Below are 13,235 nucleotides of genomic sequence, written 5' to 3'. Positions count from 1 at the left end.
ATATATTGAAAAGTAGTAAAATAAATATTTTTAACTAAAAATATTTTGTGTTAAATATTTTAAATTTAATAAAATGCAATAAATGAAAGATAATACCTATATATTGAAGCATTATATAATAAAGTAATCAATTTTAACATAATTCACACACTATTAATTTCAGTTTTACTATAACGTTACTTGATATATTAGTGAAAAACTATATTTTAGCTTCAATGGAAGAACTACTTTTGTCTCTTGGATTTTTTTTATTTGTTTATTTGTTCTTTTTAGTTTTTGAATCTTTTTTCCTTTTTGTATGTAGCTAAAATTGATTAATAAATGTGTGATTTGAAAAAAAATAAAAAATTATAGAAAAAGATATTATTATAAATAATTGATTAAATTGTTAAAATTTAAATTAAATTAAGAGTTAATATTAATCAGGACAATAAAATCGAATAGATTCTTAAAGTTATCATCATTACTATTAATGCATCGCCATTTCCAGTATTGCACAAAGGATAACAAAAAATAAAAAGTAAAATTATGATCAATGAAATCAAAATCATAAAAGGTCAATTTGGACAACCACAAAATATTAAAATCGAATTACACGAGTGAAGTTTGTTAGAGAACAAATAAAGCAACAAAACTAAGAATTAATGATACTTTTTTATCTTTTGAGTTGTTCTGCCGGATCAGTCGCTTAAGACTTTTGGTCTCTATTTGGACCTGATGAAAAAAAATGGGCTCACTTCTTATAGACTCGTTGAGAATGATTCTCATCTAGTTCATGGCCTATTAGAAGTAAAAGGCGCTCTGGTGGGATCTTCACGGAGAGAAAAAGGTTGCAGTCAGTTTGATAATGATCGAGTGACATTACTTCTTCGGTCCAAAACAAGAAATCCCTTAAATATGATTCAAAAAGGATCTTATTTTATCGTTGATCAAAGATTTCTCTATGAAAAATATGAATCGGAGTTTGAAGAAGGGGAAGGAGTCCTCGACCCGCAACAGATAGAGGAGGATTTATTCAATCACATAGTTTGGGCTCCTAGAATATGGCGCCCTTGGGACTTTCTATTTAATTGTATCGAAAGACCCAGTTAATTGGAATTTTCCTATTGGGCTAGGTCATTTCGGGGCAAGCGGATCATTTATGAGGAAGAGGATGAGTTTCAAGAGAATGATTTGGAGTTCTTGCAGGGTGAAACCATGCAGTACCAGACACGAGATAGATCTTCTAAAGAACAAAGCTTTTTTCAAATAAGCCAATTCATTTGGGACCCTGCAGATCCACTCTTTTTCCTATTGAAGATCAGCCTTTTGTCTCTGTTTCTGTGTTTTCACATCGACAATTCTTTGCAGATGAAGAGATGTCAAAGGGACTTCTTACTTTCTAAACAGATCTTCCTACATCTATATATAAACGCTGGTTTATCAAGAATATGCAAGAAAAACATTTCGAATTGTTGATTCATCGCCAGAGATGGCTTAGAACCAATAGTTCATTATCTAATGAATTTTTTCGTTCTAATACTCTATCTGAGAGTTATCAATATTTATCAAATATGTTCGTATCTAATGGAATGCTATTGGATCAAATGACAAAGACCTTGTTGAGAAAAAGATGGCTTTTTTTCGGAAGAAGTGCATCTTTTATCCGAACCTTCTTCCATAATGGTAAGGAACAACAGTATTATTGAAACAAATACACCAATCACTTTTAATATAAGAAGTCGAGTAGGCGGATTGGTGCGAATGGAGAAGAAAAAAAAAATATTGAATTACAAATATTTTTTGGGGATATCCATTTTCCTAGCGAAATGGATAAGGTACACCGACACAGTGGTATTTTGATACAACTTGAAATGTTAAAAAAATATTCAAAGGAATAAAAAAAATAAAAAATTGGATCTCTATCCAATGGATCACAATTATCAAGAAAAAGTATTTTGTTTTGGTTTGACCTGTAATTCTATATGAAATTACAAACTATATTAATTTAGTAAAACTTTTTTCACAAAATCTGTTCCGGAAAAAGGATAATTTGGAGTTTAAAGCTCTTAATTATATTCTCTATGGAAATGGAAAATCAATTCGTAAAATTTCTGACACAAGCATTCAATTAGTTCGAACTTGTTTAGTATTGAATTGGAATCGAGATAAAAAAAAGTTCTTTAATAGAAGAATCTCGTGCTTCTTTTGTTGAAATAAATATAAATGGTCTGATTGGAGATTTTCTAAGAATTGATCCAACGAAATCAAGAATTTCCTATATCAGAGAAGAAAAAAATGATCCATCCGGCTCAGAATGGATCTCGGATAATGAGTCAAATCAAATCAATATTAATCCATTTTTTCCTATTTCTTTCCAGAAAAAATTCTACAATCACATATCCAAAATCATGAAACGATTCATGTGTTGTTGAACAAAAATACAGAATGCCAATCTTTAATAATTTTTTCATCATATGATTGTTTCGAAATAGGACCTTTTAGCAATGTAAAATACTACAACAAGCTGAAAATAAAAAAGAGAATAAAAAAATAAAAAAATATCTTTAAATTCCAATTAAGAATTCATTAGGTCTCGTAAGAATAGCACTTCAAGTTTCAAATTTTTATTCAGTTTACCTTCTAATAACTCATAATTAGATCTTGATGAATAAAAATTTAAAACTTGACAAGTTAAAAAAAACTTGTCAGGCATTAAAAATTTTTTTAATGGACGAAACCGAGATAATTTATAAGCTCGATCCATGCAGCAACATAAAACTAAATACATTCCGTTTGAATTGGGATTTTTTCCATCATGATTATGATTCTAAATATTGTGAAAAAACGATTGCAATAATTAGCCTGGGACAATTTATTTGTGAAAATGTATGTCTATCTCAAACAAAAAATGGACTAGAACTAAAATTAAAATCAAGACAAGTTTTAATTATTAAAATGGATTCCATATTAATAAGATTGTCTAATACCTATTTGGCAACTCCAAGAGCAACAGTTCATGGACATTTTGGAGAAATTTTTTTTGAAGGAGATATATTAATAAAATTTATATATGAAAAATCGAGATCAGGTGATATAACCCAAGGTCTTCCAAAAGTGGAACATGTATTAGAAGTTCGTTCGATTGATTTAATATCGATTAACCTAGGGAAGAGGGTTGACGCTTGGAACGAACATATAACCAAAATTTTCGGCATTCTTTGGGGATTCTTTCTTTGTACTGAGCTAACTATTGTCAAAAGTCGAATTTCTTTGGTTAATAAAATCCAAAGGATTTATCGATCCCAAGGAGTGCATAACATAATAGACATATTGAGATTATCGTACGCTAAATAACATCAAAAGTATTGGTTTTAGAAGATGGAATGTCTAATGTTTTTTCACCCAGCGAGCTAATTGGATTGTTTCGAGCTGAACGAGAGGGATGTTCCTTAGAAGAAGTAATTTGTTACCGAGCTCTATTATTGGAAATAACAAAAACATCTTTGAATACCTAAATTTTCATATCCGAAGCGAGTTTTTAAGAAACTACTAGAGTTTTAGCAAAAGCTGCTCTCCGAGGTCGTATCGATTGGTTGAAAGGTCTGAAAGAGAACGTTGTTTTGGGGAGAATGATATCCGTTGGTACCGGATTCAAAAAGCTAACACAGCCTTCAAAGTAAAGACAACTTATTAAGATTGCTCCGAAAAAAAAGAATTTACTCGAAGAAAAAATAAAAGATATCATGTTCCACCATAGAGAATTTGCTTTTTAATTTCAAGAATTTAAGTGATACATTGCAACAATCATTTTCGAAGATTTGATAATTGCTAAACGCCTATTTTTTCGAATATATAATTCTTAAATTTAAATAAAGGCGTTTGATTACATTTTTGAAAGGGAATAAAAAAAATAAAAAAAAAAATTGAATGGCCTGACCATGTATCAAAAGGCAATCTTCGATAAAAGAGAAGGTTTCATCGGAACAAAACTTTTCTTATTTCAGGATACCCTTTCTCTTTTTTTGCGGGATCAATGACAAAAAGATACTGGAACATAACGTTGGAAGAGATGATGGAAGTGCGAGTTCATTTTGGCCATGGTACTAAAAAATGAAATCCCAGAATGGCACCTTATATATACACAAAACGTAACGGTATTCATATTCTAAATCTTACAAGAACTGCTCGCTTTTTATCAAAAATTTGTGATTTGGTTTTTGATGCAACAAGTAAGGGGAAACAATTTTTAATTGTTGGCACAAAAAATAAAGCTGCGGATTTAATAGCACGGGCTGCAACAAGAGCTCGGTGTCATTATGTTAATAAAAAATGGCTCGGCGGTATGTTAACTAATTGGTATACTACAGAAACAAGACTTCATAAGTTCAGGTCCTTGAGAACAGAGGAAACCTATTTGGGTGGCATTAAATATATTGTCATAATCGTTGATCAACAAGAGGAGTATACCGCTCTTAGAGAATGTATCACTTTGGGAATTTCAACGATTTTTTTAATCGATACAAATTGTGACCCCGATCTCGCGGATATTTCGATTCCAGCTAATGATGATGCTATAGCTTCCATTCGGTTAATTCTTAACAAATTAGTATTTGCAATTTGTGAAGGTCGTTCTAGCTATATACGAAATTATTAATTAATAATAAAATAAATTATTCCATTGAGAACTTCATAGATTTATAGAATCGATTATTATAACTAATTTACTAAATCACGCAAAAAACAAAAAATCCAGAAATATTAAGTGATTAGTCGATATTCAAAATAATTCCTTTCAAGTTCTATTTATTTTGAGGGCAATATGAATATTCTATTATGTTCCATCAACACATTAAAAAGATTATATGAGATATCTTCTGTAGAAGTAGGTCAACATCTCTATTGGCAATTAAGGGGGTTCTAAGTGCATGCCCAAGTACTTATAACTTCTTGGGCCGTAATTGCTATCTTATTGGTTTCAGCCATTTTAGTTGTTAGAAATCTGCAAACCATTCCCACTTTTGGTCAGAATTTCTTTGAATATGTCCTCCAATTCATTCGAGATGTAAGCAAAACTCAGATTGGGAAAGAATATGGTCCGTGGGTTTCCTTTGTTGGAACAATGTTCTTATTTATTTTTGTTTCAAATTGGTCGGGGGCTCTTTTGCCTTGGAGAATAATATAGTTACCTCATGGGGAGTTAGCTGCACCCACAAATGATATAAATACTACTGTTGCATTAGCTTTACTTACATCAGTAGCATATTTCTATGCGGGTCTTTCGAAAAAGGAATTAGCTTATTTTGGTAAATATATCCAACCAACTCCAATCCTTCTACCAATTAACATGTTAGAAGATTTCACAAAACCCCTGTCGCTTAGCTTTCGACTCTTCAGAAATATATTAGTGATGAATTAGTAGTTGTTGTTCTTGTTTCTTTAATACCCTTAGTAGTTCTTATACTTGTCATGCTCCTTGGATTATTTACAAGCGGTATTCAAACCTTTATTTTTGCTACTTTAGCTGCGGCTTATATAGGTGAATCCATGGAAGTCATTAACTTAACAAATTTAGGAAATAGTCTTTTTTTTTTTTAGTTTTTAGTTTAGTTTGACTCGCCGCAATATATGTGCGGCTAAAGATAATATACTTAGGTAACAAAAATACATAAAAGAGAAACAAATCAGTTTTAAATTCTGATTCTATTAATTGAATATTCATAAATATAGGGTTAAATTAAATGCAATCAAAGTATAAATAAATATATGATTTAGTAAAAAAATAGAAAAGATTACTTGAGAGTTGTAAAAAAAAATAGAAAAAACATCATTTAAATAATGAATATTTTTCCTATTATTTTTTTACTAAACTAAAAAGAATCTTTGTTTTCAATTTTTTCAATAATTTTTTGGTATTATTTTTGTTGTATTTTATTTTGTTCATTCAATCTATAACATAAATATTTTTTTACATTATAATATAGATCTAATTTAAATATTATTTTATTAGAGTCTATTAATATTGTAAATATAAATTTTAAAAACTTTAACTTTGAACTTTGTAGGATATTTCCGTTTACGACATGTGATTAAAATGGATATTACATAAAACTAGAACGTATTTGTATTTCATTCATATTCAATTCAACAATAAAAAAAAAATTCCATTTAAATCACTCAAATTTCAATATTTCGTTGCAAAGATTCAGTTCTTCGGTCAAACAATTTTTTTAGATTGATTATACCATATGGATATAAACGAGGATATAATCAAAAAGAAGAAAAGGACTAGCAAAAACCTAAGACTATATGTATACATTTTCTTCTCGCACCAATAATGTTGGAAAAATCATAATTCAAGTTTTGTCTTTATCTTGTTCTAATGTTCTCTGGTGAAATCATTAGTTGGGACGTAAGCGTAATTATATTATACCATGCATGATCATTGATGAGCTAGGTAAAATGAAAAAAAAAATGCAAATTATATCTAGACAGATAAAAAAATTTACTACAGTATCCAGCCATGTGAAAATTGTATTCTCATGCTGTTGTTGCTGTTGTCAAAAAAAGCTAAACGCCTTGCCTCCTAAAATAATGGGGTCTCTTGTGCACTGTTATAATGAAGTACTATATTTTCTTTAATGATGAAAAACAAAGCAGTGAATAACAGTATCATATGATATGAATTTATGAAGTGTGTTTCTCACCAATTTCCTTCTCCAATATTATTGGTTAAGTTGTAGTGTATTATGTCACTGTCTTTGGCCTTTACCATACACTCTATCCTATAAAGGCATAAGGGCATTGAAGGAACTTTCCTGCTTCCAAAAGGGCATCATTACTGTATGTGCGACTATGGAATCAAAGAAGAGCGAATGTGGATGTGGATGTACTTCTTCAAGCGATGTGGAGTTTGTTTAAATGGGATATGGTGGTTCTCAGTGTTAATCTTTCTTGGCTACATAGTGCTTTTGGTTTATTATTAGCCATAGCATATACTTGTACAGTTTGTTATAACCATGGTTCTGAAAACCAAATCGGACCGACCAGTTCAACTGAATTAACCGGGAATCGGTCATCTAGTCGGTCCGAGTAAGGTCAGAAACCGTTTGAAAAAAAAAAACAGTAAGAAGACCAGTCAAACTGGCAGTTAACCGGTGAACCGAGAGAATCGTCCGATTTTTTAACGGTTTTTGGTTAAGAAAGAAAAAGTGCTAAACAGCGTTGTTTTTCCTTTAAAAAAAAAAAGAAAAGAAAGGCTAAACGCCTAATTGCCTAAACGAAGTCCTAATCCTTTCAGCAGAAATCACCCACAACTCAACAAGCCAGAAGAGGGATCTGGGATCAGCAGTTTAGCACCGCCATTGCCACCGCATCCCGCAGCGATAGCAGCGACGGCGTTGAGAGCCGCAACCACCACCGCGTCCTGTTTCGTCACCGAGCTCGCCTCCTCGTTGGTCGTCGCCGAGCTCGCCTCCTCGTTGGTCGTCGCCGAGCTCGCCTCCTCGTTGGTCGTCGCCGCCGGTAAGACTCTGTTCGTGTTTGGTTATTCACTTAGTCCTCCTCGCTGCTTCTGATTTTTTGTGCTTGATTATATGATTTATTTGTTATCTGTTCATGATTTTGTTTGATGGCGTCATTATTTGTTTGTTTGCTGGCTTCATGATTCTGAGGTTATTTGTTCATGAATTTGTTTGCTGGCTTTATGAATTTGTTTGTTGCTTCATAAATTTGTTTGCTGCTTTATTTGTTCGATTTTGATTTTGATTTTTCATTTTCTGAGGTTATTTGCTTGTTTGCTGGCTTCATGATTTGTTTGTTTGCTGGCTTCATGATTCCGAGGTTATTTGTTCATGAATTTGTTTGCTGCTTCATGAATTTGTTTGCTGCTTTATTTGTTCGATTTTGATTTTGATTTTTCATTTTCTGAGGTTAGTTGTTTGTTTGCTGGCTTCGTGAATTTGTTTGCTGCTTCATGAATTTGTTTGCTGCTTTATTTGTTCGATTTTGATTTTGATTTTTCATTTTCTGAGGTTAGTTGTTTGTTTGCTGGCTTCATGAATTTGTTTGTTGCTTCATGATTTTGGTTGCTGAATTATTTATTTGTTCATGGTTTTCTGAAGTTATTTTTTAGTCTTTGATTTTCTGATTGTTACATATGGAACAATCACAAAGTAACCCATAGCCACAAGATAATGCTGTTCAAGATTCTCAAACTGGTTCATCTAGAGGTAAACTTTGATGTTTGAAGTTGTTTGTGAACTTCTAATATTAAGTAATGGATAATTTATTATGTGAAATTTTAAGTTTTAATAAGTTAAAAATTATTGAATTTATATATTTAAAATTATTTTTAGATTTTTTAATAATTTTATTTAATATTTAATTAAACCGGTTGAACCCCGATTGAACCCCGGTCGAACCAATGAACCATTGAACCAGTGACCTCACCGGTTTATTGACCGATCCGGTTCTCGCAACTTTGGTTATAACTTAACATAGTTAGGATCTGAATTAGTTATATTAATTAGTTAGACTAGATACAGAGTTTGTTAGTTAGACCATCACCTTGTATGCATATATATACAATTGAGTCAATTTGGAATCTTTCACAATCAATAACAACTAAGTTCACTCTCTCACTATTCACAGTATTCAACATGGTATCAGAAGCAATTTTTTCTTGAACCTTCCACTCTTCTCTCCTTTCTTCTTCTCCTTCTTTCCCTCTTCTCTCTTCCTCTTTCCTTGACTCATATAACTGAGTTTGATGAGAATGTGCGTATTTCACCTCTGTTCTTGGTAGAAACAGTGATTTCAATCAACGAGACTTGGAAAGAAGCGTCATTTTGTGCTTTCTCTAATTCCACCAACCATGGCACAACCAGCCTCATCTTCATCTGCAGTTTCTTCAACTTCATCAATGGCTGTGGATCCTTATAACCTCTCTCCCGCTGATCAACCCGGTCTGATCTTGGTCACTCAACAACTCGTTGAGGACAACTATCATTCTTGGAGTCGCGCGATGCAGAAAGCCCTAAATTCTAAACGAAAGCTTGGTTTCATCACTGGATCGGTGCCTAAACCAGATCCAATTACTGAACCAGAGAAATTTGAGAACTGGCAGTGCGTGAATGATGTAATAAGCACATGGATTTTGAATTCTGTTACAAAAGAAATTGCTACCTCTCTCGTATACACAGATTCTGCAGCAAAATTGTGGAACAATTTTAAGGAGCGTTTTCAACATGGAAATGGCCCTCGCGTGTTTGAATTGAAGCGCGACTTGATGAATCTTCGACATGGTGCCATGTCTGTGTCACAATACTTCACAAGAATCAAGGTTCTTTGGGAAGAATTAAACTCATATCGCCCGGTGCAATGCAATTGCGGTGATGCACGCGCCATGCAAGAGTTTCTTCAAGCTGGGTATATCCACTGTTTCCTCATGGGATTGGATGAATCTTTTTCACAGATTCGCGGGAAAATCTTGCTCTTGGAACCTCTTCCCACAATTAATAAAGTCCTTTCTCTTGTAACACAAGAAGAAAAACATAGGGCAATAATAGGAGCTTCACTCAATTTTGCTTCCCAGAATCAAGTAGCCTTTCTGGCGAGAAATCAGCAACCACCACAATCTCAAGGTCGCGGCAGAGGCATGGTGAAGAAAGATAGACCCCTTTGCTCGCACTGTGGAATTCTTGGGCACACTATCGACAAATGTTACAAAATTCACGGTTACCCTCCAAATTTTGGCAAAGGAAGGAACATGAAGCCTTCGGTTCATCATGTCTCCACATCTCAATCCACTTCAGATGCACAAATCAGCCCAAATTTAGCTCCAACACAAGTTCAACAGCTCCTAACCTTGCTGAATGATCACAAGATCTAAGATATTTCATCAAATTAATCAACAGAAGTTTCAACTCCAGCAGGTATCGTTCTCAACGCATCCATGTTAAGGTCAAATTTACCTCATAATTCTTGGATTTTGGATAGTGATGCCACCATTCACATTGCTTGTGATTTATCTCTGTTCACCTCAATACACACTTCAAAAACTTTTTCTGTCTCTCCACCTAATGGTGACATTTTCTCTGCCAATTTCATAGGTTCAGTTACTCTCAATAAGCATTTATCTCTCCAAAATGTGCTTTATGTCCCTGAGTTTCGTGTCAATTTACTTTCAGTTTCAGCCTTTCTTGCTAACTCCACAATCACTATCACTATTGGTTTTAATTACTTCACTATTCAGGACAACAAGTGTTTGAAGACGATTGGGAGGGGTGACTTGCAACAAGGACTTTACATCCTAAGAGCAGAAATCCCAACCAATTCAGCACTGCATGGTTCACATAATTCCTCAAATTCTTTTCTTTCTAGTCATATTTCTCATACTGATTCTATCTCAATAAATTTGTGTAGTCCAGAACTATGGCACACACGTCTTGGTCATGCACCTTCTAACATTCTACACCACTTAAATAGTATTTTACATTTGTCGAATAAATCAGGTTGTCATACTTGTGAAATCTACCATTTAGCTAATTTAAGAAACTTCCCTTTGAGTCACATAATCACATATCTTCTAACACTTTTGACCTTATTCATTGTGATGTGTGAGGACCTTATCATACTCCCACCTATAATGGAAAACGTTTCTTTCTAACCATTGTTGATGATGCAACCAGGTTTTGTTGGATTTATATGCTGAATAATAAATCTGAAGCCACAGGTTGCCTGAAGGACTTCTTTGCATTGATTGACACTCAATTTGGCATTAAGATCAAATGTCTCAGGTCTGACAATGCTAAGGAACTTGCACTTAAGGAGTTTCTGCAGAAGAGAGGTGCCCTGCATCAATTCTCATGCCCTTATCGACCCCAACAAAATGCTGTTGTAGAGAGAAAGTACCAGTATCTGTTGAATGTGGCCAGATCCTTATTCTTTCAGTTAAAATTCCCTATTTTCTTTTGGGGGGAGTGCATCATCACTGTAGCTTTCCTAATCAATCGAATCCCAAGCAAATTATTACAATTTAAGTCTCCCTTTGAACTGCTATTTGGAAAGACACCCAACTATGATGCCTTAAGAAATTTTGGTTGCCTTGCATATGCAGCAAACACCTCTAACTCCAAAACCAATTTTTGTCCTAGAGTTGATCCCTCGGTCTTCATTGGATATCCAACTGGTTACAAAGGTTACAAACTTTACAACCTTAGAACCAAACAGTTTTTTTATCTCGAGAGACATCATTTTCCATGAACATGTTATGCCTTTCAATACTTCACCTCATCTACAGTCTAATAAGGACTTGTTCAATGACTTTGTACTTCCTAAACCCATTCTTGATCACATCCCTTCTCCATCTTCACAGCCTACCCCAACCGTCATAAACCCAGAACCTCAACATCAAGAACCAACACCAAACACCATCACTTCACCACCTAAATAACTAAGAAAATCAACTATACACATTCAACCTTCGCCTTGCCTTACCTTAATGACTACGTCTGCCACACCTCTACTCCTTATCCCTTAGCCAATCATATTAGTAACCATCGCCTTAACCTTACATACCTTTACTCCATCGCACAATTAGACACCATACCTGAGCCTTAATTTTACCAACAGGCAATTCAGTTCAAAGAATGGAGACAAGCTATGCAAGAGGAACTTGATGTGCTTGAGGCCAATAACACTTAGGCCCTTGTACCTTTACCACCAGATAGGCGAGCCATTGGTTGTCGTTGAGTGTACAAAGCTAAGCTAAAGGTTGATGGCTCGTTAGAGAGATATAAGGCACGTTTAGTTGCAAAAGGATATACTCAACAAGTTGGTATTGATTTTAGGGACACATTTAGTCCCGTGGCAAAGATCACTACTGTGAGGACCTTATTTACTATTGCTGCAGTCAAGAACTGGAGCCTCCTACAGCTGGATATAAATAATGCATTCCTCAATGGTGAACTTAATGAAGAAGTCTACATGGAATTGCCTTTGGGTCATCCTCAGCGGAAACAAGGGTTAGTTTGTAAACTCACACGATCCTTGTATGGGTTGTGACAAGCATCAAGGTAGTGGTTCACTAAGTTTTGCAACACACTAATCACCCATGGCTTTACACAATGCTAACATGATTACTCTCTTTTCGTTCTAGGAGAGGGTGAGGCAACTACATATCTTATTGTGTACGTGGATGACATCATCATTGCTGCTCCCAAACAAGACATGGTGGACAATGTTAAACACAAGCTTCAATCCATCTTCAAGCTTAAAATCTTGGGTGACCTTAAGTTCTTCCTTGGTCTTGAGCTTGGATGGGATTACTCTGAGTCAGCGAAAATATACACTTTCATTGCTGGAGGAGACTGGTTTCTTAGGGTGCAAACCTGCCAATACACCCATGGATGCTAATCTAAAACTTAGTGCTGATGAAGGTGATCCTATCCCTGATGCTTCGAGATATCGCAGATTAATTGGCCGCCACATGTATCTCACTATATCTCGGCCAGACATCACTTTTGCTGTGGTAAAACTGGCTCAATACATGGCAAATCCTCGAACTCCTCATCTCGAAGCTGTGCACGATGTCCTCAAGTATTTGAAGGCAGCACCTGGCCAGGGATTACTCTTCTCATCAAAATCTAAGTTTCACCTCTCTATGTACACTGACGCTGACTGGGGCAGCTGCCTCGACACACGGAGGTCCACGACCGGCTATTGCACGTTCTTGGGAGATTCATTAGTGTCATGGAAGAGCAAGAAGCAAGATGTAGTTTCGAGGAGCTCAACGGAGGCAGAGTACAGAGCTCTAGCCAACGCTGCCTGTGAAGTTCTATCCGTCATTTCCCTTCTCAAATTCATGCATGTCGAGGTGAATTCAACAATGATTTTTTGTGACAACATCTCTACCATTCAAATGGCCACCAATCCGACTCTACATGAAAGGTCCAAGCACATTGAAATCTATTGCCACTTCGTTAGAGAAAAAGTGGCAGCAGGGATCGTCAAACTCATCCACGTACCGAGCAAGCTTCAACTCGCAAATTTACTCACCAAGTACCAAGCAAGCATCAACTCGCGGATTTACTCACCAAGGCTCTCCCAGCGCCTCAGTTCAAATTTCTTATGGCCAAGTTTGGAACATACAACATGTATGCTCCAACTTGAGGGGGGATATTAGCCATAGCATATACTTGTACAGTTTGTTATAACTTAACATAGTTAGGATCTGAATTAGTTATATTAATTAG

General features: G+C 34.8%; 2 protein-coding genes across 2 annotated transcripts; both read left to right on the top strand.

Annotated features, from left to right (window-relative positions):
* LOC107606996 lies at positions 8,855–9,871 on the top strand. The gene has a single exon (XM_016308989.1). It carries the CDS (start codon positions 8,855–8,857, stop codon positions 9,869–9,871), a length of 1,017 nt encoding a protein of 338 aa, XP_016164475.1.
* Positions 10,329–13,165, top strand: LOC110265017 (uncharacterized mitochondrial protein AtMg00810-like). The gene has a single exon (XM_021107747.1). The coding sequence runs from the start codon at positions 12,179–12,181 to the stop codon at positions 13,163–13,165; it is 987 nt and encodes a 328-aa protein (XP_020963406.1). The 5' UTR covers positions 10,329–12,178.

Source organism: Arachis ipaensis, chromosome B07 (assembly GCF_000816755.2).
Source record: "Arachis ipaensis cultivar K30076 chromosome B07, Araip1.1, whole genome shotgun sequence".
Classification (NCBI taxonomy): Eukaryota; Viridiplantae; Streptophyta; class Magnoliopsida; order Fabales; family Fabaceae; genus Arachis; species Arachis ipaensis.
Note: the sequence above shows the minus strand (reverse complement) of the source record. Positions and strands in the feature narration are given on the sequence as shown.

Bases quoted from the DNA above. Each gene is read 5' to 3' on its own strand.
- LOC107606996 (XM_016308989.1), top strand. From the start codon at position 8,855: ATGGCACAACCAGCCTCATCTTCATCTGCAGTTTCTTCAACTTCATCA.
- LOC110265017 (XM_021107747.1), top strand. From the start codon at position 12,179: ATGACATCATCATTGCTGCTCCCAAACAAGACATGGTGGACAATGTTA.